The sequence below is a fragment of the Convolutriloba macropyga genome, chromosome 5 (assembly GCF_964194025.1).
Source record: "Convolutriloba macropyga chromosome 5, txConMacr16.3, whole genome shotgun sequence".
NCBI lineage: Eukaryota > Metazoa > Xenacoelomorpha > Acoela > Convolutidae > Convolutriloba > Convolutriloba macropyga.
The window spans coordinates 76,449,617-76,473,533 of NC_134472.1; the positions used below are offsets into that span (position 1 = coordinate 76,449,617).

The 23,917-nt window shown below is 32.4% G+C and overlaps 1 protein-coding gene across 1 annotated transcript in view; it reads left to right on the forward strand.

Moving 5' to 3' along the window:
* The window catches only part of LOC142340504 (uncharacterized), a 38,858-nt gene extending 18,450 nt beyond the window's left edge, over positions 1-20,408 (forward strand). The window contains exons 4-6 of the mRNA XM_075391079.1: positions 6,204-6,221; positions 7,903-8,197; positions 19,610-20,408. Of these exons, the coding sequence (XP_075247194.1) occupies positions 6,204-6,221; positions 7,903-8,121 (237 nt within the window). The 3' untranslated portion in view covers positions 8,122-8,197; positions 19,610-20,408. The remainder of the gene's footprint in view (positions 1-6,203; positions 6,222-7,902; positions 8,198-19,609) is intronic.
* Positions 20,409-23,917: the final 3,509 nt, after the last annotated feature.

Genomic DNA, 23,917 nt, shown 5'->3' on the forward strand with positions numbered 1-23,917 from the left:
GGGACCAAACCGTCTTAAAGCAACACCAGTTGTGTAAAATGGTAACAAAAAGCAGCACCAAATATTCCAAATAATTCATCCAAACAAACTGTTTGTCGGCCTATTATTTGTGTTCAGTTATGACACTGCAGCTGCTAGTTAACCAATAATAAATTTCCCCTTAAACGACCTTCAACTGATACAAGTGACCCCTACACCACCTCTATGTTGGCCTGAATGACCTCTGGTGACCTTGATCTTGCTTCTTGTTACCTCTTGAGGCAAAATGTTTCACACTGCTCAAAACTGAACATGGCTTTTCATAACAATGGCTTTTCAATGCAAGACTGTTTGATCCCAATATATGGTTCCTATTGCACAAAATAAACAAATAAACAAATGAATGGAAAGTTTACAGCTCCAGAAAGGAATGACAAATACACGCCTTTGAAGAAAAAGGGAAAAAATGGGACAAAAGCAATTTCAAGGCATAATGTGTTTATATGTTGGTGAATGTGGTTCAATTAGCACACTAAGATTTGACAAACTATGTTTATACTAACTAGTAATAGTTTTTGTAATAACCTGGAGCTGAAAACTTTTTATTTTCTATATTCAGTTCCTCGAGCTAACACGCTTTTAGAATGGGGATTACTTAAAGAGTTAGTTTATCTGGCAGCGGGTACTTTTGTATAATTTCGTTTGCGGCACTAAAATAAAACACTAGCTAAGAAAAAACTATATGTTTTTCAAAACTCCATTAAAACTCAATTTTTGTTTAGCTTGCTATATTTTGGAAAGCGCTTATTCTAAAAACATGCAAAACAGATTAGAATTTTTTTCAATTAGCTGCTATTTTTTTTAAATGCGTTATGCGCAGTTAGCATAAAAGATTTCAGTATGCGTTTTATTATATATTTCAATTTTTCCTCTAAAAGTTCAGATAAGAATTCAGAAGTTTAAATTTTAGCATGATTATAAAAAATTTTGCCACCAGTTGGAATTGAACCCACGCCTCAGCATTGGTAAGCCACGGTCTATTGCGTTATTGCATAGATTTATTACATTTGACGGTTTAAAAAAATCTGCAAACCTTGACCACTAACAACCTGTTGAATTCAAAAATTGATCCATTTTCTAACTATTCGTTATTTGGACAGAAATATTATAATGTAAGTAGAGTGAGTTTTTAATAACTAAGTAGATATAATAAGGTTTTCTAGTTTTTATTTCTTTGGCTCTAACCAGGTATGAATTCAAAGTTTTGAAGTTGAGACACACTAAGCACATGTTTTTAACCACTTACATTTTCCCCTTTTTGATTCTAACAAGCCAACTAATAAAATTGAGAGCAGAAACATTTAAAACATTAAAAACTTCGAAACAACATTTGGTCGCGTTTTCAGGGCTCTGTGACATTTGACTCAACGCTGTTCATTCTAGGTACAAAGACCTTTAAAGACATGTCTACCCATTAAATCGATAAAATTGATTTTGAGTTTTCAATATTTCGAGTTGATTTCAACCCAATAGGGGTTCACATTGCATCGCAGATGGTATAGTCCACTCGTTTCACGCTGCTCTAAATTTCTGTGAACGGAAAGTTGAAGGAAAATGTTTGTGAAATTTGAAAAAAAAAACTTATTTTTGGCAAAAAGTTTATAAAAATATAAGAGAACAACAATCATGTACATCAATTTGATTGCTTTCCGTCATTTAAAAATAAGGAATGAACATTATCAGCAAAAATTATTAAACATTTGTTTTCAAAGTCAAAACTATGATTTTTTTTGAAAGAAGTTCAGGTGAAAAGTCCATGATTTTTTTAATCATTGTTTATAGAATTCTCCTAAACCAGGTTGACAATTTATATAAAAAAGTTCATTCGGCTAGCCACCTATTTGCAATTTGCCTTTCCTCTTACGTGTATAACTTTAGATAGTAGATATTGAAACTTTTCACTCAAACTTTGCTTTTTAACTTTTTTACTTTGATTTTTTTAACCAATTTATCGTCAATAGAACAGGATTAATTCAAATTTTATTTTATTAAGGACGTGTCAAGCAATTTTTGAATGCGTACTTAACGTAGAATCAAATTATTTCAAAACATTTGTGGTATGGTTCGAGTTCTTCAAAATTGCTCCAGGAACTTTTTACACTAGAAGTTTTAAACTAGGAACAAGCTTATTTTGCGTCTCGTTTAATTGAATAAAAAACACTAAAGAAAAGTTAGGTTTGCATAACCCTCAAAAAAGTCAAGTTTGCATTTCCTTCTCCTGCTAACTAAACGAAATTAAAGTTTTATATTTAAGTATCTATTCATTAATTTAGCTCTTAAATCTCTTGCTTCTTTTGAATTAGTTGATTGATTTGTGTAGTTTTGCAAAGTTACAATATCTTGCATGCTTGTATTTTTTTAGCTATGGCAAGAAAATAAATCTTTTTCCAAACATGCAAACTGTAGGAAAATGGTTGAGCAGTATACGCATATGATATGCACATGATGTCGCAATTTATGTGCAAATTTCTACTTAAATTGATTAGAAGAAAGAATTTATATTTTTTCCCGAATTAAGTGTACAGAAAAGTTGGAAAAATGATTGATAGAAACCGAGAATTTCTTCGACTCGTTGAGTTGCATAATGTAGTAAATACGGCCAAAGTCAAAAAAGCAAAATCAAAAGAAACGGGATAAACATATTAGGCCCGGTCATTAAGTCATAGTGCATTAGATTATCAAAGTTTACTAAAGCGATTGCTAGCTGGCATTAGAAATATATTAATAGAGTTCAGTTTAGAAGCTGAACTAAGTGTAATTTTAGAGTCAAACAGAATATGCAGAATTTGCACACCAAATAAAAACACTTTGACACTTAGAAAAATTCTGTGAATTTCTATCTCTTACTTTTTTCTTTTTCTGTTTCAATCCCAATGTGCGTCAAACGGGTCAACGGTGGCTATTTTCCGGCATTTGCCGGTTACGTTCAATTTGTCTCTTAAAACACATGGAAATTTAGTTCGGAAGTTTTGTGAGCCGACTAAAGATTGTGTCCACAAGAATCAACGAGAGCCGAGTTTAACCGGAACTAACTTGTGAGAATTCTTTCTCTTACAAGATGTTACAAGATAACCATTGTTTTGCAAGGCCTTCAAGATTGTGCAAGATAAGCATTCAGTTTACTTAAAGGGCAAGAATTATATAACCTTGTCTAATTAGTTCAACTTATTTTACATAAGTCATAAGGGTAAAAAAGCGGATGAGAACACAAATTTCGAAAGAGTTAGTAAACATATTTTTTCTCAATTTGAAGGAGTTTGTTGTAATTTTAGGACCTTAATAACTCCTGGTTTCCAACATCAAGTAAGGGTACCAAAATTGTCTCTCTGTCAATTACTACTCAATATACAATAAATCTACCCTCTATGCTTAAAATCAATATTTGCTATTGTACCCCAATCCCAACACACCTATTCAGCGATATGATTAATGTTGTACCTTAAGATTTACTGTACTGGATTGGACTGTAAGCATTGATTGTTTGTTTGTGAGTTTTCCATGTTTGTTTGTCAACAAATTGTTTACTGCGGCCGTTTTCATTTAATGGAGTTGAGGCTTTCGCTTATTGTGGTTGTTGATTGTTTAATTGATGTTGTACGAATTGACATCGCTTCTGTTTATCAGTTCTCACTTCACATATTCTGCTAGTTAGGACTTAAGTAGACATCATTGTTGACTGCGTTGGTTTGCTTGTTGTTTTTTAATTATTCACCTGTTTGATATTTGGGTTCTCTTTCTCTAATTTTTAAAATTTACCCAAAATTACGACAGCTTAGTTGAAATTTTTTTAGCTGGATGAAATACTTTAGAAAGGTATACAAAATTGTTGCGAGGTCATCTCATATCAAAGTTAGACATCGTTTGAATTCACTCAACTATTAATTTGATGTTGAATTCATTCCTTGCGAAATAATTGACAAATTATTATATTCGGAGGAGAATTTTATGGAAAGTTTTTGCGCAAACACAGAGGAGGTGAACAGAGATAAAAAAAAAACAATTTTTAAAGCTGTAAATTTTGAAGTTGCAAATAAGACCTGTTATAAAATAGCAATTTTGATCTGGAGTGGGCTGGAATCAATTCTCGACATCAAATATCGTCTTGAGGTCTCCGGTGTTCAAAAGTTTCAAGCCGCGGTGTTGAATTCAAGAGCCGTCTCAATTGCTCAGCTCGTTGATTTTCAAGTTTTTGATTTTAAAATTGTCGTTTGAGCTGATGATCAATTAGTCAGAGAAGACAATATGTGGTTTCAAAAAGAAATTGTTAAAGTTGCAATTTTATGTCGTATGTGACAAACTGAAAATAAAGTCAAAAACGGTGCACGGACGATTTGCCCAATTCCGTTTTACCCAATGCGATTATACCCAACCTGCCATTTTACCCAATTTTGAAATTAATTTAGCCTATTGTTAAAATTACCAGAACAGAACGACTATTTAGCCGATTATATAATTAAATGGTCCGTGAAACTTGATATGAAACTAGCACAACCTAACATGGGATAATATGTCCACATAAGTATTTTATAACATCCTTGTAATACCGACTGCTAACTTGTAATCGGATAATTGAATGAAAGATCAAAGAAAATCGGGTAAGTTGGCATTGGGTAAAATGTCATTGTGTAAAATTGAATTGGGAAAATTGTCATGTAACCGTCAAAAACAGTTGATCAAAAAATGGAAATTTTTTTTCAACGTGAAATGAAAAATGTTTTATCTAGTTGTTTTCGGACGCAACAAACAAACTTAAGCAAACACAGAAACCATCCCTTGACAAATATTTTTGCAAAAAAGACAGCTTGTAAAACAATAACAACTTACTAAATTAGTGTAAATAACAACAAATTGATTTCAAGCTATTACCAAACAATTCAACAGATTATTCTTTATATATTTGCAAATAGACCAAAATGCGTTTATTTTCACTTTTCCAAATTTCTGAAATTCTAACAAGCTCTCAAAAATTTGTTTTTTGTGTGGGAAAAACTGTAAGTAGGGCGGATAATTTTTTTCATGTCCTTTTTCTTAATGAATCAAATGAAAACAAAATTTACGAAACAATTCTACGGGGCAACTAACTAACCATAGTTGTCGCTCAACTATGTAAAAAAGAAACTGTTTTTTATGCCGTACAGACAAATTAGTAGCAAGCTGTACTCAAGTATCTCACTGGAAAATATTGCAAATGTATTCTAACAGTCTAATAATATAACGTTCATAAGCCAATTTTTTGAAGTTTTACAGGTAATTAAAAACGATAAGACTTTCTAATTAACCAAAAATGTTCTAAGAAAATAAGATAGCAAGGAGTTTTACTAGTTTATAATGTTACGATTTTTGACAGCCGCTTTATTTTTAAACATTCTTGTGAATTCGACGAGAATCTATGTTGGACAGTAGAAAACTTTTGTAGTTCATTTCCATTATCTCGCCGAAAATGTTAATTCCATTCTAGTTACTTGTTTCTCTCTAAAATATGCTACCATCGCAACAATTTTTCGTTGCTCATTTTCTTCAAAACCAAAAACAATAACAAATTGGTCATTTTTTTGTCATGAAGTTTCGTTGTTTTTGTTTGTTTCGGATATCTATTTTTTTTTCATTTTGGGTTTTCAACTTGGTATCGGTCGGGTCGATGCTTGGTTACTTAGGAACAAAGGAAGGTTTATGAGCTATGATTGCATAACTGAATTGTCTGTGTGGAGATTTGGTGAAATGAAAAGTGAGATGATGTTTTCAAATAATTTTGATTTCAAATAGAAATATCATTTTCAAAAGGTTACAACATTCTTTGAAAATGTAGACTATCTGACAATTTCGTAACCTTGAACAACATTTGTTTCTAGTATATTTTTTGTGATCAGTCTTTGATGGGAAAAAAGTATTTATGAGCAAAGCAAACTCGTTCGTCCATTGTGTGTGAGTTTTTTTTCATTGATTCTCATTTTCGGTTTCAGGTTGATATTTTGGTGGAAGCGTGAAAATGGTGTTTCTGTACTTTTAGCAATTGTGATCAGTTAAGAGAACTTGACCTTATTGGCGTTTAAATGCAAATATGTGAAAAATTGACTTGACTTTTGTGAGTCGATTTTTTTCATTAGGATGGGTTGTTTGTGTTGCCTACGTAGTTGTACATTATATGTTTGATTGTTTGTTTACAGCGTAAATTCCGGATGCCTGTAAGAGTGATACACAGCATACCTATACATTCTACACCTCTATCATTAGCCGCTTACTCTCAGCTGTCAATCAAATTATATTTATTACCTTTAATTTCCAAAATTCTTTACCAGTTTATACAACTAATCTATGTACACTTTTCACATTCAAACACACCATACCAATACGATATTTCTTATATTTCTTACACAGATTCACTTCTTTCCAATTATGAACCCTAAAATAGAAGTGTCATCAGTAATACAATTGATACTGCTCAGCAGTTAATTAGTTAAACTGATTAATAATGGGTTGGGTTAAAATTGGGAAGAACCTCCCTTTGCATATAATTGAACTGATTCTTTAGGCCGAGCGGTCATTCGAACACCAACACACAAATCATATACATTGACACCAACACGAACGTGGTCTATAAAGTTAAGCACCTTTAATCAAAATCTCTTCAATTTGCATATGTATTGTTGTAAACTTCGAGAAATTTAATTTGATCACAATGAGACACGTGAACACATTAGATAACTGCAGACGTCGAAGTGAGCAAAGCTGAACAAACATTTGTTGTTAATGGAGTGAAAGTTTGTTCAACGGGTGTTTCTACTTTTCTCTCAATTCCCTTCCGTTGTTTGTCCCGCCTACAAACGGAAACAAACTGAACAAATCGTAAATTTCACACGTCAACGACATAATGTTAAGTTTATAATCTTAACAATAACATGTTTACCAAAAGTTACAGACAACTTTACCAGATGTTTAAGAAGTGTAAATATATCTTAAACCAATTACTGCTAGGAAATTGGGTTTTAGGTCTAAATCACTTCCTTAGGTTTAAAACAGGGCTCAGTGAAGCCCATTAAATCGGGAATAAGTTTTCCATGGATTCCATAATGCGTGTGAGTCATACAAAACGCGGCGGTGTGTTCTATTTAAATGTTCTTTCTCTCACAGCGAAGCGACTGAGTGCTAAAAAGTCACTTTTCTACAGTAACCACTTCGCGGCCAACTTCTTTAACCATTCTGATAAAATTTCAGAACGGTGTTTCCTAATTAACGTTTACTAATACCACGCCTAGATCGTTTGTAATCATTGTCATCCATCAAACACCTGTAGATTTAACCCCCTAATAATCACCCTAGTGTTACCAAATCATACTTTCAGCTTTTCCTCAATTTGTATTTGCATCAATTGTTTTCCTGATGCGACTGGTAAACTGCACATGGAATTTACCAATGCGCGGCAACGCAGTTCCAAGTTTGAACTCAATTTGAATTGAACTTGTCGGCAAACTTCTGAGGAAAGACATTTCTGTGACAGAAATGTCCAAAATATTTGGATTTTTCCTCATTATGACCCTCAAACAAAAAGAATGTGTCCCACTATAGTAACTAAGGTAAGTTGGGGGTCTATATAGGTGCCCTCCCTTTTAAATGGGGGGGGGGGGGTCTTTATTGTGAATGACCCACAGAGTCGCCATAATCGCGTGGATCAAATTTTTGAACACAGAAACAAACGACTGAATATCTTTGAAAGAGTCAGAATAGTTGTTAAACCTGGAACTGCTTTTTCAGCGATAGATTTGAAAGTTTCGAACTGGGCAGAGCCTTTTTCTGAGCATGTCAGGTGTGTTACCTGTCTGTACATGGTATGTGTGCCTTTTGAGGTAACTCTTGGTGCGTTTTCAGGATGAGCAAGATCACGGATCTCTGGACGAGGAGAACTTGGACGAGACAATGTTGGACGCCATTCTGATGGAGGAGGCAGCGATGATGGAGGGGGCGGAACAGGACGAGGACGGGGAGGGGGACGACGGGGACGACGATGCAGACGGCGAAGAAGAGGAGGAGGAAGAAGAGGAGGAAGAGGAGGAAGAAGAGGAAGAGGAAGAGGAAGAGGAGGAATAAAAACTCGAATCTGATTGGACAACAAAAGCAACCAATGGGAGAATGTGATGCCTTCTCAGATACTCATGGCAAGCATGTGAGTAAAAATTAAGCATTAGTCCACTTACCACCAATTTTTTAAAACTAAGAATTTCAGTTCACAATTAAACGGGTTTAGATGTCTATTCCCCTGAGAGAAGTACCAGTGACACCTGCATTAAGCTAGAACCCTCGGAAAAAATGGAATTTCATTTTTTTAAAGCTATGCTTCTTTAGAATAATTTTTTCCAGGAGATCGAGAGAAGATGTTGTACTACAGCAATAACGAATAATATTTGAAAACTAAAATATCCTCGCTGAGATCATGAAGTTAATTATAATGACCTAATCATATTTTTTGATATTACGAAAATTAAATCTCGAATAGAAGCGCATAAATCGAAAAACGATTCCAATCAGCTACAGCACCAGAAGTTGAGAAGAATTTCCTTTGTTAAAAGAATTCAGTCATCAAATTGCTACAGAAGCAATTGGATTGCTATAGGATGAGTTAAAGGTATACTTTTTGCCGAATCTGTTTAGTAACCTGTTTTTGAAAAAGGAACAGTTTTAAATCAGTTTCCAAACTAAAATTATCAATTTTCTATTTTCTATCCTAAAAATGTTTTTTTTTTGCTTCAGTTTTGCACCGGCAACAATTTGACTGGATTTATGAAGAGAAGTAATCTGTTTTCATATATGAAGAAATGTTCATTTTCCGGCTCCAGTTTTGCGCTTGCAACAATTTGATTGAATAGTTGAAAGAATTACCTTAGTTTTTATAGAATGAGATCAAATTTTTCTCTTGAAAAATTGGGACATTGTCAAATGATATCTGAAGTGACAAGAGATCTTATTTAGTCTGAAATTAGGAGTTTTGATACTACGAATATTAAATCTCGAATAGAACCGCATGATTGGAAAAACGATTCCAATCAGCAACAGCACCAGTTGAGAAAAACTTCCTTTGTTAGAAAAAAAGTCATCAAATTTTTTAGTAAACATATGAAGATACTGATTTTGAAACCAGAATTCTGTTGACAGTGAAAAAAATTTTTTTTTGAAAACAATACGAAAGTGATCAGCATAGTATAAAATAATTCTAGAAAACCAAAAAAAAGTAAGGGACTTTCTATGAATTTTTTATTATCTTAAAGAAACTTGTGCAGGAAGGTCATTTTCCAAATATCACAGCTGAGTGCAATAGGGAGATTTATGTTTGAAAATTTGATGTTCAGAATTAAGAGCCTAAACAATTCCAATTTTTCAGTTCTCATTGAAGGTTGAAAACAAATTTGTGTTTGCGTTCTTTTGGACAAAAAATGTTCAAAAGAGTCATCTTTTAGCAAGTGGAAGAACGAGATCAGAATGCCGGTCAAAATTCTTGTCGGTTTTGCCCTTTTCGGTGTAATTCTTCAGTTAAGTTTTCCGACAGCTAAATCGAAGAAAACTGGCTGTGAACACTTTTGGATTGAATCTGCATTAAAAGTTTTTTTAAATCTTATCATTAATTTCAATTTATTGCTTTTTATCTCATTTTTCTTCAAAATAATTTGAAGTTGAAGAATAAACAAATGATCAAGAATTTTTTGGCTTTTTTACTGAAAACATTTTTTTTCAAAAAATTCAATTCTTTCTATAAGCTGTTAAACAAAGACTAAGTTAACCTGAATAAGTTTATACAGACGGTTAAAAATTTTATCACGGTTAGTACGAGAAGTGCGAGTGCAAAAAAAGCAAAGTCAGTATCATTTTCTCTTTTAACAGAATAAGTCATATAATTGATCTAAAAACAGTTTTCGTTTAACTCAAGGAATTCAAGCGATTAACAATCTTAAAAAAAATGTATATTCAAAGTTAGCGCGAGAAAGGCACATTTGAAAATTATTTTTTTGAACAAGGATAATTTTAGATATATGGTCTTTGAACTTTTTTAAACTTGAAAAAGAAAGACTATTAGTTGTCTTCCAACAACTGAAAAATTATTGAAGGTTGCTACCGGAGCTATTCAGTCATAAAAATTTTGTGTCGCCGTGAAAATATTTTGTGTTAATGCTAAGTGCCATAGAGTTGAGTAATTCTTTCTAATTGATTTTTTCTTCTCACATTTGACCGAGAACAAAAACAAACGATTTGTTCATGAGTCACCCGTTTTATCGAAGAAAAAAAGTTGCGCATTAACTTACTCAAGTTCAGCTGGGGACATAGAGACGCTCTAGCTCTAATTGAATGTCAGCTCAGGAGAATTTTTTAGTTTTTTCATTGTCAAATTCTTTTCTCTCTTTATTTTGTTTGTTTCGATACGCGTTTTTAGCGAATGACGATGAATATGGGTATTTGAGATATTTCAAAAGAATATGACTTCAAAAGAATATAAGATAATCACTATTTTTTAATAGGTTGAGTGACAATAAAATGAGATGTTAAGTCATTGCCGCACCTAAAAACGAGAGGTTTGGTCAATCTGTTGAACCAATGAAAATAAGAGAAAAAAAATAGTTTTTGCTCAAGCAATTTTTTGCGAAAAAGCACGTGTTAAACAGATTTTGTTGGGCAAGTATACATTTTTTCACATATACGAAATTTTGTTATCATTTTATCACAGTTTTAAAATGGTTCTATATTTTTAAAATATTCTAACCGTTGCTTTAAAATTGAGATAGAATTGTCAGTTATTCCTTTACGACACTTCATGTCTTTTTTGACTAAATTCTGATGCTTGAGCTTTTTCTGTAAAGTTGTTTGGTAGAGGTTTTACGGTTGCCGGCTTTTTCTAATACTTTCATTCGACCGGTGATAATTTTGTTATAACATTGTTAATTTTTTTTTGGGAAAAGATTTAATGTGCGTCATTTATGACCCCATTTTGTCTATTTTTTAAGTTATTCAGAACATTTGTTTGTTTGCACATTTCAGCTTTTTCAGTTTCTGAAGATATTCAGCACATATAGTTTTCTAAAATTGTTACTTTGGGAATATCTAAATTTTCGACAAAGAGGGAAAATCAAATATATCATAGTTTGGTTGTTACCTAAATAGAGTGATAAAAACATTTAAATGCTTTTCTGAAATTTGTTGTCTTCTGAAACTTGTTGCTCTAATTTGTTTGAAATATGATTTGTATTATGTTTTTCGTGAGCGAAGAAATATTACTAACATTTTAGTAACATTTTTTAGTAATTTTTTAAAAATAGTAATAGTAGCACAACTAATATTAACTTTTTTGTTTAAAACGGGGGTTTTTGGTCTGATAGTTTCGTTGAGACATCTGTTGCGTGGGACAAGATTTGATTGATGGGATGGCATCTAAAGGCCTGTCGAGAACAAATGATGGGCGTTTTAAATATTTTCGAATAACCTGGTCAGATTTTGAATTCTTAGGGTGACTCAACTTCTGGATAATTTCCAAAATGTGGGTAAGATATTCCTTTTTTTAATGATCAGTTAATGACAATTAGCGTCGTTTCTTTTGGAATTGAATAACAAAATGAGGCCAATATATTTATTGCGTAAGTTATTGGTTGATCAGTTTCAATCAAGTTTTGGTTCAAACAGATTTTGGAGTAGCAGAGCTTTGTTTTTAGTGGATTCAGTTTGTTCAGATAAGAGAACTAATCTTACAATCATTCTTTCTTGCATTTTTTTCTAGCTTAAAGATTTTTTGTATTCAGCTCTCAATTGTTTGAAATATGATTAGAATTATGCTTTTCGCGAAGAAATATTAAGTCAATGATTTATCAAGAAGCTTCTTTTTTGTAAATCTTTTGCAGACATTTGGCCCCTGAACATCTTGAATTGAAAATAACAGATAACAAAGATATTAAGCTGTAGTTGTTTTGCTAATTCTCAAAACTGGTTATCAGGAAAACGATTCACTGGCCTTCAGTTTTGGTTATTTGTTTGCACTCGACTAAAAACAAATTGGTTTAAACAAAAAGTACAAGAAGTTGCTCAGCAGAACAAAGCGCTTCGAAATAAAAAGTTGATCCAAATTATCAACTTTTATCAACTTTTATCAGTAGACGAAACAATGTTTGAATTTCTAGTTCAAATTTCTAAGTTTTGCAGAAAAAATGGTTTTGGTTTTTTATACCGCTAGTTTTTGTCCAAAAAAAATCTGATCACGTTTGCCTATTGTTCAATTTATATTTTGTTAAATTTTTTCTCAAATTTATGAGTGAAAATTTTAATTTCAAGTATCAATTTTGTTGATTCTGCTTGACAATTCCTTGGTTTTTTTGTAATAGTTTTCCAGCTTTTATTCAATAAGTTGTCCATTCTCTATGTCAAACGACAATAATTTTTACAAAAGAATTGGAACAGTTTTTTGGAGAGAATGGTTCCCAATATTCTGTTTTTAATTTATTTGGTTTAAGTGTTGTTTGTTTTCAGTGTGATTCAAATTTTCTTTCGGTGAGAAAACACATCAAGTGGTAAAATTGTGTCCAGAGGTGCATATATATATATATATATATATATATATATATATATATATATATATAAACAAATGAACGCTGCTAAGAGAGATATTTATTTGTGTTTTTTAATGTGAACAAAATTAGAAGACTGCGGATTGATTTTTGTAGAACTCAATAGTTTAAGAATCTTCCAACTTGGCAATAAAATGTTTTAGTGTTTTTGAAGCCTTTCTTATTAGCACAAAATTATTCCTTTTGATGATTTGAAAATACATAACAATTGCCCAGAAGAAGAAGTCTGATTTAATTTCATTCAATGCATTTTATCGTTAGTCTAATGAGCGCATTCTATTAAAAAATTTTGGTGTAACTGAAGATCATGAGTTCCCTCATTACAAGGTTTTACAATGGAAGTTCTCATTACTTTGTACTGAAAAGTCATTGAAATGCAGACTACACGACACGAGACAGAAACTGGAGGAGGAAAATCAAAAAGAAACCTGGAGAGCAAATAAAAGGGCACTATAGAAAACCAAAATGCCATTTAAAAACGAATTAAAAGTTCATTGAAAAAAATCGAAAAAGAGAGAAAACTTCCGCCCAAATAAACTGGTTACCTGACTCTCTACTGTGATGAAAATGAACAGTCTTTTAATAACAAGCTTGCGAAGTTCGCTACTTATCTATTTGATAAGTTTTTTTAATGCATATCCAAAACAGGATTACTAAAAAACATCAGGTCCTTTTGATATTCCGCCATCTGCACTTTGGGACTAAAAGCGTTTTTTTTAAATTTTAAGTTAAAACCAAAAGGTTACTTCTCACCCAATTCAAAGCCGTTCAAAAATGTCTGAGGGAAGCAAAAAGCAATTGCCCCAACAAAATTTGAAGTTTGTGACTATTTTACCGAGAACTTCTGATTGCTTTTAAATTGGAAGCGTGCATTTTATTTACACATTTAGTTTAATTTCGACAGTTTACACTAAACAACTAATACACTTTTACATACTTCAGAAAATTTTGGTTATTCCATTGATCAAAACAACCTGGGCGTGTTATCAAATTAATCAAAAATGACGTTTCAATCAATAATCTAAAATCTCTTTTCACGAATTACGAAACTAGGTTTCTATGATTTTCATAGCTGCGAAGCTGTAAGCTTATCGGCGCTATATTGCGTCGCTCTTGGATTTTTACAATACAAAGAATTTGAGTTGTATTGGGGCGCTGGCTTTTTGTAAGTAAACAAAAAATGTTTCAGTAAACAAAATCGAAGAGCAGAGAAAAGAAGGAGTGGTTCTTTTGTTCCTTTCTTTTTTTTGAATAGAGCGAGAAATGTGGGTATAAAAAAATTTTCGCTAAGCGAGCAATGTTTGTTTGCGGCTTTTTCAAGCTGTTTTTTATTATTTTTTGAAAATTCGTTTTCTCCAAATGCTTATTTTAGATTGAAATTGTCATTTTCAGGTTGTTTTGATACCGTTTCGAAAGTAAAAGGCAAGATAAAATTGTTTTACACTAATTTGAATGATTTGGAACTAATTCTTCTGTTTCGAGAATGTTTTACCAATTTTTGACCCATTATTGTGCTTTATTGCTTTTAGTTGTTATTGAATTTAATCTTAATGCTCGTGGGCAGTTTCCATTACAAATTAAATACAAGGTTTTTGGTACCAAGCAATTTTGGTCGTTGATTTTTGTTAAAAAAATGCAAGAAATTGTTTAAACTTTCCTTAATTTCTTACAGTTTTTCAGATTGTTGAAACAAATTGGACAATTACAAATTGGAAAATTAATTGGAACTTTCTTTATTTTTCGGTTTTTATTTCTTTGTTAAACTTTCTCCTTTTATTTTAATTAATACAGTCTTTTCTCTTCTTTGATGCTGACTGCCATTGGACACTAGTTATTTTTAACGAAAGGCTTCTGTTTGGCGAAGACATCTTCTAGTCTTTTCTGGAAGTTAAGGGAGTGAATATGGTTGGAAAAAGATTTTTCAGCGCCCAAATTCAAAAAGCAGAGAAAAAAGAGAGTGGTTTTTGTCTTCATTCCTTCTTCTGAAAGAGACCGAGAAATGTAGATGCGAAAAAATTTTCGCTTGACGAGAAAAATTTTTTGTTTTCTTGTGCGGCTTTCTTGTTCGGTGTTTTTTGTTGTTTTTTTTTAAAAAAAACTTCTAGGTTGTCCAAAGAGTTATTTCAGACAAAAATTATAAATTTTAGGTTTTTTTCATAGGTTTCAAAGGTTTTTGGAATTTAAAGGGACTCTTAGGCTTATTTGAGATTACTTAACTAATTCTCCAGTTTTCAGACTAATTTAACGATTTTTGGGTCATTATTGTATTTCATTACTTTTACTTGCAATTGAATGTACGCCTAATGCTTGTGGGCAGTTTTTACTGCAAATTAAATACAGGTTCGTTTTATTACAAGCAATTTTTCTGTGAATTCGACAAAAGAATTTTTACAAAAATTGCTAAAATTTTAAAAATTTCCTACAGTTTTTTTGGTTTTTCAAAACTAGAGATGGCTTAGTTTCTTGCTTATATTTGCCTGTCATGTTGTTTCTTCATTAACTATATTTTTCAATTACCAGAGATGTTGTAGTAACTTTTGCTTTGCTTTCGGTTGATGTTTATTTTTACAAAATGCATTAGAGGGCTATGGCCACAAAACGGTGCAAATTTTGAGGAAAATAATGAACGTCTGTTGCTCTATTTAGTGTCCTTAAAATTTATTTTAAATTTTATTTCGAATGCGAATTGTTTTGGATTTCATTAGAAAACAACGTTACAAAAAAGCTCTGACTCTTAGAAAAAATTCTTTCAGCTGTCATTTTGCTTCTTCACTGCACACCATTATCATTTTGATCAATAAATGTAAAAAATTAATTTAGTTTTTTTCTTTAGGCTTACGCAATCTCTATGAGCTCCTCCTGGTTTTTGAAGATCTGATCATGCAAAGAAATAAGGGTTGCATAAATGAATAGTGACATCCAAAAACCAATAAAAATTTGTTAGGTCTCGGATTTTAAGATTTAATATAACGAATTTTGCACCTTTTTAATAATGATAGACGAAATTGTTTATCATAGAAGTTGTAAGCTGAGTGGAACTATATTGCGGTGCTCTTGGTTTTTTGTTATGTCGTTTGACGCTTTTTCTATTTGTACATTTGTTCACACCGCAAAGCTGGAAAAGTCAAATTTTCCGAATGACCTCTTCCTCTCACTATCGGCTTTTGCGCGCGGGACATCAGTTATCACTCTTTCTTGCATGATTAGGATTTTTCATTAGTTTAAGGTCAAATGAGCTCATATGTGTAATTTTGATCCCTAATGAAAAGGCTTCTGTGCAATGATATCTATCAAGCTTAATTAATTTATCGCTGAATTTTTTTACATAGCTATTTGAGCGGCGTCGATGACTTTTTCAAATTTTATCTTCATCTGTTTCTATCTCTATTATACGGCACGCAAGTCTACTCTTTCGAAACTATTCCGGCAATCTGCCGGCTATGTTTGTTGAGCGCCGTTAACCTAATAAAAAACCGTCTCTCGTAGAGACTGCAAGAGACAATTGTTAGTAAATCTTATTAAATGTGTTTGGATCAGATGAAGCAAAGGTGTTCAACGAGGAACCAAATTGACCCCCTTTTCTTTTTGAGTCCCTTCATCAGTGACCTAAAAAAATAGATACCATTGTGTGCCAAAAGTCATTGAAGGGAACCATTGAAGCTTACAAAGAATATTGGAAAAACTCAAACAGAACCTCAAGTTGAACTTTAGTAAAATTATTTAGTATTATGTACCTGTTCGCCTCATGATTAACTACTGTGAAACATAGTTTCTTGCATTTAAATTACTTAAATTAGAAGAAAATTTAAGAAAACCAATTTATTAAAGTGTTACTTTCAAGTTGATAATTGCAGTCACCTGAAATACCTTGGCCCGTATCTTGATATCACTGAAAGTTTTTTTAAGAAAAGCAAGATATGTACTAAGAAAAAACATTGAGATGCACTTGAGTTTCATTTCAGGAACAAGCACGTGTACTACATATGAAAGCGTTTTTTAAAGATCACTTTCACTGTGAAATGGGGTTTCATTATCTAAATATCATAGAGTTGTTTTCTTTTCATTTTCGATTGCTCTCAATTTTCTTGTTTGTTTTTTTGTCAGCTCTATCTACATATCTGCACTCTTCTAAGATCACGTACATAGTTCTATGCGGAGGAAAATTTGATTGCGTTGCTACTAAGTTCTAGAAAAACAATTTGTTTCTGTGATTGTAAATCTTGAGTTTTAACGAATCTTCGGATAAATTGGTGTGCGCATATCTAGTGTATGACACATGACTAGCAAAATTGTGAACTAAGGTTGACCATGGCGTCCCGGGTCGAGGAAAAAATTGGAAAATATGTAAGATAAGCTGTGAAAAGTTGTTTTTTTTCTACCGCAAATTTCGTACATAATTTTGCTGTGAATTGCGGTGAAATTATGTAAGCGGTTTTACCGAGTAAGCAGTGAACTTACAAAAAGTCTCCACATTTCATCACTCATTATATTTTACCGGCCTTACACGGATTCGAACATCTCACGCCCTTAATGTGCGTCACTTTTTCCTCCACTACGCCACTTAATAGCTTCTAGGATTTCTGTTTTGAATTTAAACTAAATTCACTCTACTTTCTGTAAAACATGAGCGTTGAATTTTTTTAAGATTTGCTATTTTTGAGGTGAAACTACATGTTTTAGCGGTGAAATGTGATGATTTTTTGTAAGTTCACCGCTTACTCTAGTGGTGAAATTACATAAACTCACGGCTTAGAAAAAAGTGTCAAAAAGATGTAAGATTGCCCTTTACTCCCCATTGCCCCTTATCTTACCTTGTTATATCCCCTAAAATTGCCGCCATAATCTTACATTTTTTACACTTTTTCTAAGAGGTGAATTTATGTAATTTCACCACTAAGTTAAGCGATGGATTTATGTAATTTCATCGCATTCACCTATTAACTTACATAATTTGGACACTTTGTTTCAAAGCGGTGAATTTATGAAATTTCACCGCTAAATTCAGTGGGGAAACTATGTATTTTCACCATTACTAGGCGATATTTTTTTTTCACCGAATTCACCGCCTGATTTATGTAATTTCACTACATTCACCGCTTATCTTACAATATTCCCCGCATTCACTGCTTGTCTTACGTATATTTGCGTTGAATGGCGGTGACACATCGACACGGGATTTTCGTATAGTTAATTTTAGTTTGAACAAAGTTTCTTCTGAAGGGGGTAATGTTTTTGCGCTAGGTCAACTGATTTTGTTTTGTTCAGTCTGATTTCAGATATTGCCAAAAGATTTTTCAATAACTTTTTCCAACTCTCAAGACAAAGTTTTTCTGATCAATCAACTAAAAATGAAATTCGTCTAGCCGATCTTTGATATTGGATCTAATCAAAAACTGAACTTGATTAGTCGTCTGAAACAACTAAGAATGATTGTCTTCTCCTAACTAGCTTCGACATTTGAGATTTGCAATTCTTTTAACAAATGAACATAGAGCCGAATTGAATCAAGCAAGTCACGTTAAAAGTTTGCAGCAACATCTATTATTACTTTAATCTATTAGAAACTAGAAATTAAGATACAACAAATTTTATGTAGAAAATTTGCTGCAGTTAAGGCAATTGTTCTGGTTTTTTGAACATCACTTAAGTTTTTTTTTAAAAAAACACCTGGAAATGATATGCACAGATTCATTGCTAAGCCAAACTCAAGTCTATTTTTCTATTAATTAATAGAGATAATATATTGACAAGTTGCTACAATAATTTTTGCTGGATATTTCTTTAAATTCTTCCCCATTCAATGAAGATTTTTATGTTTTTTTTTCTGTAACTGATTGTTTTCATCTGACAAAATTGACTGAAAATATCCCGAAATAAGTGTTATAGTCTGTTCGCATTGCAATTACATCATAGGTAATAGACCCTAAGTTTATGGCTCAACAAAATTGTTGAGGTGGAGTCAGTTAAAAGCCCTGTCCCGCTAGTCGTGTTAGAGCAAATTGTTAGACAATATTACTCTTTTGCCAATTTTTTCCACATATGAAAATTTTTTTCAAATGAAGCTTGCAGCAATTATATTAGTCGTGTATTTTCATATGCATTTTTTGCTTGACTGACTATCCGTCTGACGCTTTTAACTTTTCGTCCAAGAAACGGGATAAAAAGGTAAATCCTGGAGGGCATTTATTGGCTGAGCAGCACTTAGGGCTTCACGCCTTACTAGTCGCTAAGTATGCCATTCACCGAAATTTTTTTGAGGTAAAATAAATTTATGGCGTGAAAAGCGGCTCTACCCTCTTTTAGTCACCCCCCCCCCCCCCTAAAACCTCTCAACCCCTTCCCGTCCACCCTTCTTCACCTGGCGATTTGTAATTGTACCCCCTTCGTCCAGCACTCCACCCTCCCCCCATCGTTGCTTGACCCCTCCTCATTGCTTGACATCACCCCTAGTGCATGTATATCCTAATGACCGGATCTCTAAGCCTCGCTTGCTACTACCAAAGCCAACCGCTCGCCGGTCGTTTGATAGCAAGTCGGCCGACGTTTTTGGCTATGTTTCAAAATTTAAATGTATTTCTGAGTTTTTATTAAATCATATTTAACAGGATGTTATATTCGCTTTTCTGATCAATAGACTTCATAAATCGTAGATCTGGCCAGTTGGAGCTGATTTTTTAAAGTTTTTATCATAAACAGTATGCCTTAAGAAACTTCCAAGAAACTTTGGTTTATCATAAATTCATGATTGAAGGTAGAAGAGCATATGAACTCGGTTTCTTCTTATGAATTTGGTTCGGAACAATATTACGAACACTTTTTGGGCCGGTAAAATTTTTGTTAAAAACTTATTAATTGTTAAACAGGTTTCTTTTTGAAAATCTTAACGAAAAAGTAATTTTGGCTAATAAAGGGGCTTGTGCAATCTGGGTCTAGGTAAATGTTACCGACAGAATGACTGCTGTATAAATATTTTGTTATAGGATGTCACACCGGGCAACATAACTGAACAAACAGGAGTAAACAATCAAACAAACAAACAAATAAACAAGCGAACCTTTGTCGCCTTCTTCATCAGAATCATCGTCTCCTCCTCGCCGCTCTCCCAGCCCAGATCAGACGAGACCAGTCAAATCCAACCCAAAGTATTCCCACGCACGTTTCCACCCTCTATCCTATTCCTTTCTCAATTACATCTTGTTTAACTTCTACTGGGTTCAAACCAACCATATCACATAACAAACAATCGATAAACAATTAAGTGGACATCGAAAAAGAAGCAAATAAAACAAAAGCAAACAAACAACAGCCCCCTCCCCGAAACCTCGAAATTGACCAAAAGCAAAAGTACTCAACGCATGTATCTCCTGCCGTCCATTCATTATTACATGCTTGTGGTAATTCCTCGTGAGCAATCCAATCGCTTTAACTATTAGTTTAAAATTAGTCAAAACCGCCCAATAAAACTCAAGACAATTTGGTCCCTAATTTTCCCCTTTCGGCATTTCCTACTTAACGGCTACAACCCGAAGACCAGAATGCTTTGATGAAAAGTTTTTCCTTCAAAGCTACAATGATAAATGTATATAATTTACAATTGTGCCTCTTATTTTGAGAAATTGGGATAAAATTAGAGAAGAAAGAAAGCCTTTGATAAATTTGTTGAATAGTTTCATTTAATGTGTATTATATTAATTGTCAAATGCAGTATTGTAATTTATGGAGCTGTGCTCTTATTTCGTGAATCTAATCGCTTTGTAGCAAATTCATAGTTAGATATGACAGTTTTTTACAGATATAATTTTTAAAACATAGCTGGTTAGATCCAAAATAGACCAATGTAACTTTGTCGTCATTTATGAGAAAACTAGGCAAAGTTATAAACAGTTATGTAATTATTAACACCATAGAAATTTTGAAAGATTTTGCGCGACAGTTCTCTCGCCGAAATTACAAAAGTCGATTATTAAGACAGCTATAGCCTAGAAATGCGAAATTTAAAACTTCAAAGAGGTCAATAATTTTGCTTTCGAATTAATGATTACGAAGTATGACAAAACTGAAAAAAATTGAAGTTCTCAGAAAAGTATGAAAAGCCAAAACCACAGTAGACATCTCATTGGATGAGAAAAATTGATCAAAGTTAACATGTAGTTCATGCATTTATTAAGGAGATCATTAAGAAATAATTTGTCAAAGCTAAGCAAACAGGTGAAATTCAGTCTCCGATTGTTCTTGAATTAACAAAAAAAAACAACTGAAATAGAATTTGAAACTAGAAATGGAATGAACAAAATTATTTTCAACTCAAGGCTTGATTCAATATAGGTCTGTCAGAAGTTTTGCAAAGTTATTGTCCTGACGTGCTTTAGTTTTGAAATTCAACAAGGAGGCTCGTTAATGTGCGTTCGCACATGATGTTCCGGTCCAAGCTCATCTACATTTTTGACTTAATTGTCAATCAGATCATCAAAAATAGATGTTTGAGTTTTAAAAAACTGTTACACACCCGAACTACTAATTGAGTTACATAATGCTATATCTCGCTACAGCGCTCACAAGATCTGCCATTAAAAAGAGTACGAGAAATAAAAACAAACAAAAAAAGGCAAAAACAAAAATTTCACTTCGAAAACTCATTATATAAAGTTAAAAGCACTTAGAAACAACGTCCAAAAGGAATCAAACAAAACCTTAGCAACCGAAAATACATTCTTCATAGTTTTACAGCACATACTATTTTTCCTTAATGAGACAAGGTAACAAGTCGAAAAAAAAGAGGAAAGAATGAGGCGAACCAAAACCAATCAACTTTTTTAAACCAAATTTCATAAGCGTTAAAAAGTCAATCCAAAACCAATAGGTCCTGTCTTCGATTATACTAAGCCATAGAAACGAAGTCAAGAAGTAGAAAGACTCAAAAAAGTACAAACAATTTGAGAAAATACAAATTATTGAAGCCATCAAAATTATTAGATATTATCTGAATATTGTTTTTTAACTTCGATTGTTATTTATACTAATTCAGCTAAAAATAAACTGAAGGAAAAAATAAGTTCAAGGGGGCCTCATTTTAAAATAATTGAGATCTGTTATTACGCGAATGCGCTAAAAGAAGAGAAATAGAAGCACAAATATTGCCAACTCGCAAAACTTTTATGAAAACGCATGATGTCCAACAAACAAAATATCAGTTACGACATAGTACACATAAACACGTTAAATTTTGAAGTACAAGGAATTGAATGAGATCTCTCAATGATAAGAACCAGTTGCAAGTTAAAACAAGTTACAAGACGGAAAAAAAAACAACCTAAAGCTAAAAAGTTCAAAAAAAGTGAAAACGAATAATACCATAAAGCTTAAGACTCTAACCATAAAGTGACTGCATTGAGAAAAATCACTCATTCAATCCTCACTTAGAAGCGTATGATAATTTTCACCATTTTACGACTACATAAAGAATAAAAGACAGACAAAAATAGCAAATTCAAAAACAATTGAGAGAAAGGTGCCATTAAAAAAAGAATTTTCAGAATAAAAAATTTCTATTTTCAATTAATTTGTTAAACATTAAAAGGATTTTTCTCGTTTTAACATTTAAGCTTCTTAATAAAAATAAACAAATATGGAAATTTTTATTAAAACTACGAAAATTTTGAGAAAACCCGTAGTATCAACGCCATTAAATTCAATAGATTTCAACGCAAGTCAATTACTACGCTATGTTATGCCTCGATGGGAAGTCAATGATGTTTGTCTTTAATAAGTCAACAATAAGACATCACAATAGGTCTTATGATTATGAAAACAAATAGAAATACATGCAAAAACCAATAATTCAAAAGAAAAGTGCGAGAAGAAAGTGTCGAAGCCGTTTAAACTATAAGCTTTTCTAAGAAAACTTTATCTTTGATCCGTTGAACGTTTTCTGTAAGCCACTAGGAACGATGAAAATTAGGATAATTTAATAAGCAATAGAAAGGAGGCAGGTGCTGATGATAGGGCTCACAAAAATAAATTTAAGATCGTTAAAGGTTCAAAAAATTTGAATTTTTTAAAATTCTTAGCAGCGTTTAGCTGTCCACTAAAAGCACTAGATAGGTTCACCTAACGTTGATTAGGAATAGTAATTTTTATTATTTTAAGGAAATGCTTTTTGGGAAATGCACTTTTATTCAACAAGTCTATAACATTGGACTACAAAAATTAAGTAAAATCTCAAAAAGAAAATCGGAGTCAAAGCTAAAAAAAAACATAAGCGATTACCTGAAAACAAATTTTTGTTCTTTGAGCGCCATTATACTGCAAAGAGTGTTGTCATTAATGAAACATCGATCTGAAAAGTGACTAGTCTTTGAGTGAATTAAAAAACAAAAAAGGTAACGTTTTTTTTAATTAAAACAGCTCTCAGATAGACTTTTTTTTTTATTTTTTTTGATAGTAAACTTTTGATAGTAAACTATCAAAAATTTTTTTTGATAGTAAACTTCCCTGTGAAGCCTAAACTGGACTTTTTATTGCCTTTTGTCTATTGAGAAAATAAGATTGATGAGTTTTGCAGCGTGAAATGTAATTTTGAAATAATATTTTTATAGAAGGAATCTTGATTTGAAAAAAATATTGAATTTATGTTTGTTAAGAAAAATTTTGATTTGAACAAAAATCTTGATTTGAACAAATCTTGTTTTACGCTGAACGTAAACAGAACGATACCAAATATCTCGTGTCCACACAAAACTTTCAATCTCGATAATTCCTCGAAAAGAAAACGAAATTAAAAAAACCTGTTTTGATTTCAAATTCTAGACTGGACGGGTTTTTAATGATACCACTCGCATTTCTCTACGATGAATTTATCCATCGGCCAGCATAAACTGAATAAAAAACCATTCGAGTATTTAGTTCCTCCCCTACAAGTAGAGTCGGAAATACATGTCACAAATACAAAACTAGTATGGAAACAACTCAAGAACCATTAATTTTTCTGAAATAAAAAAAATCAATTCATTCCAAATTTAGTTCTCTATTACACCCATGCTCTGATATAGCAAGGCAAAGCAAAATGATCAAAACTACAAGGCAAAAAAGTTTCATAAAAAACGTGGTTCGACAATGTTGAAAACTGAATCTTTTCATAATCATCCAGACTAATTACCGGTCTGATCCAGTTAAGTGGGAAGAGGAACTATATAATCAAATGGTTTTTTGTTCCGTCAATTTAAAGCTTAGTAAGGAGAGCTCCATTTAGTTTTCTGAGAGTTTTCGAGAAACCTCAATAGTTTGTTTAG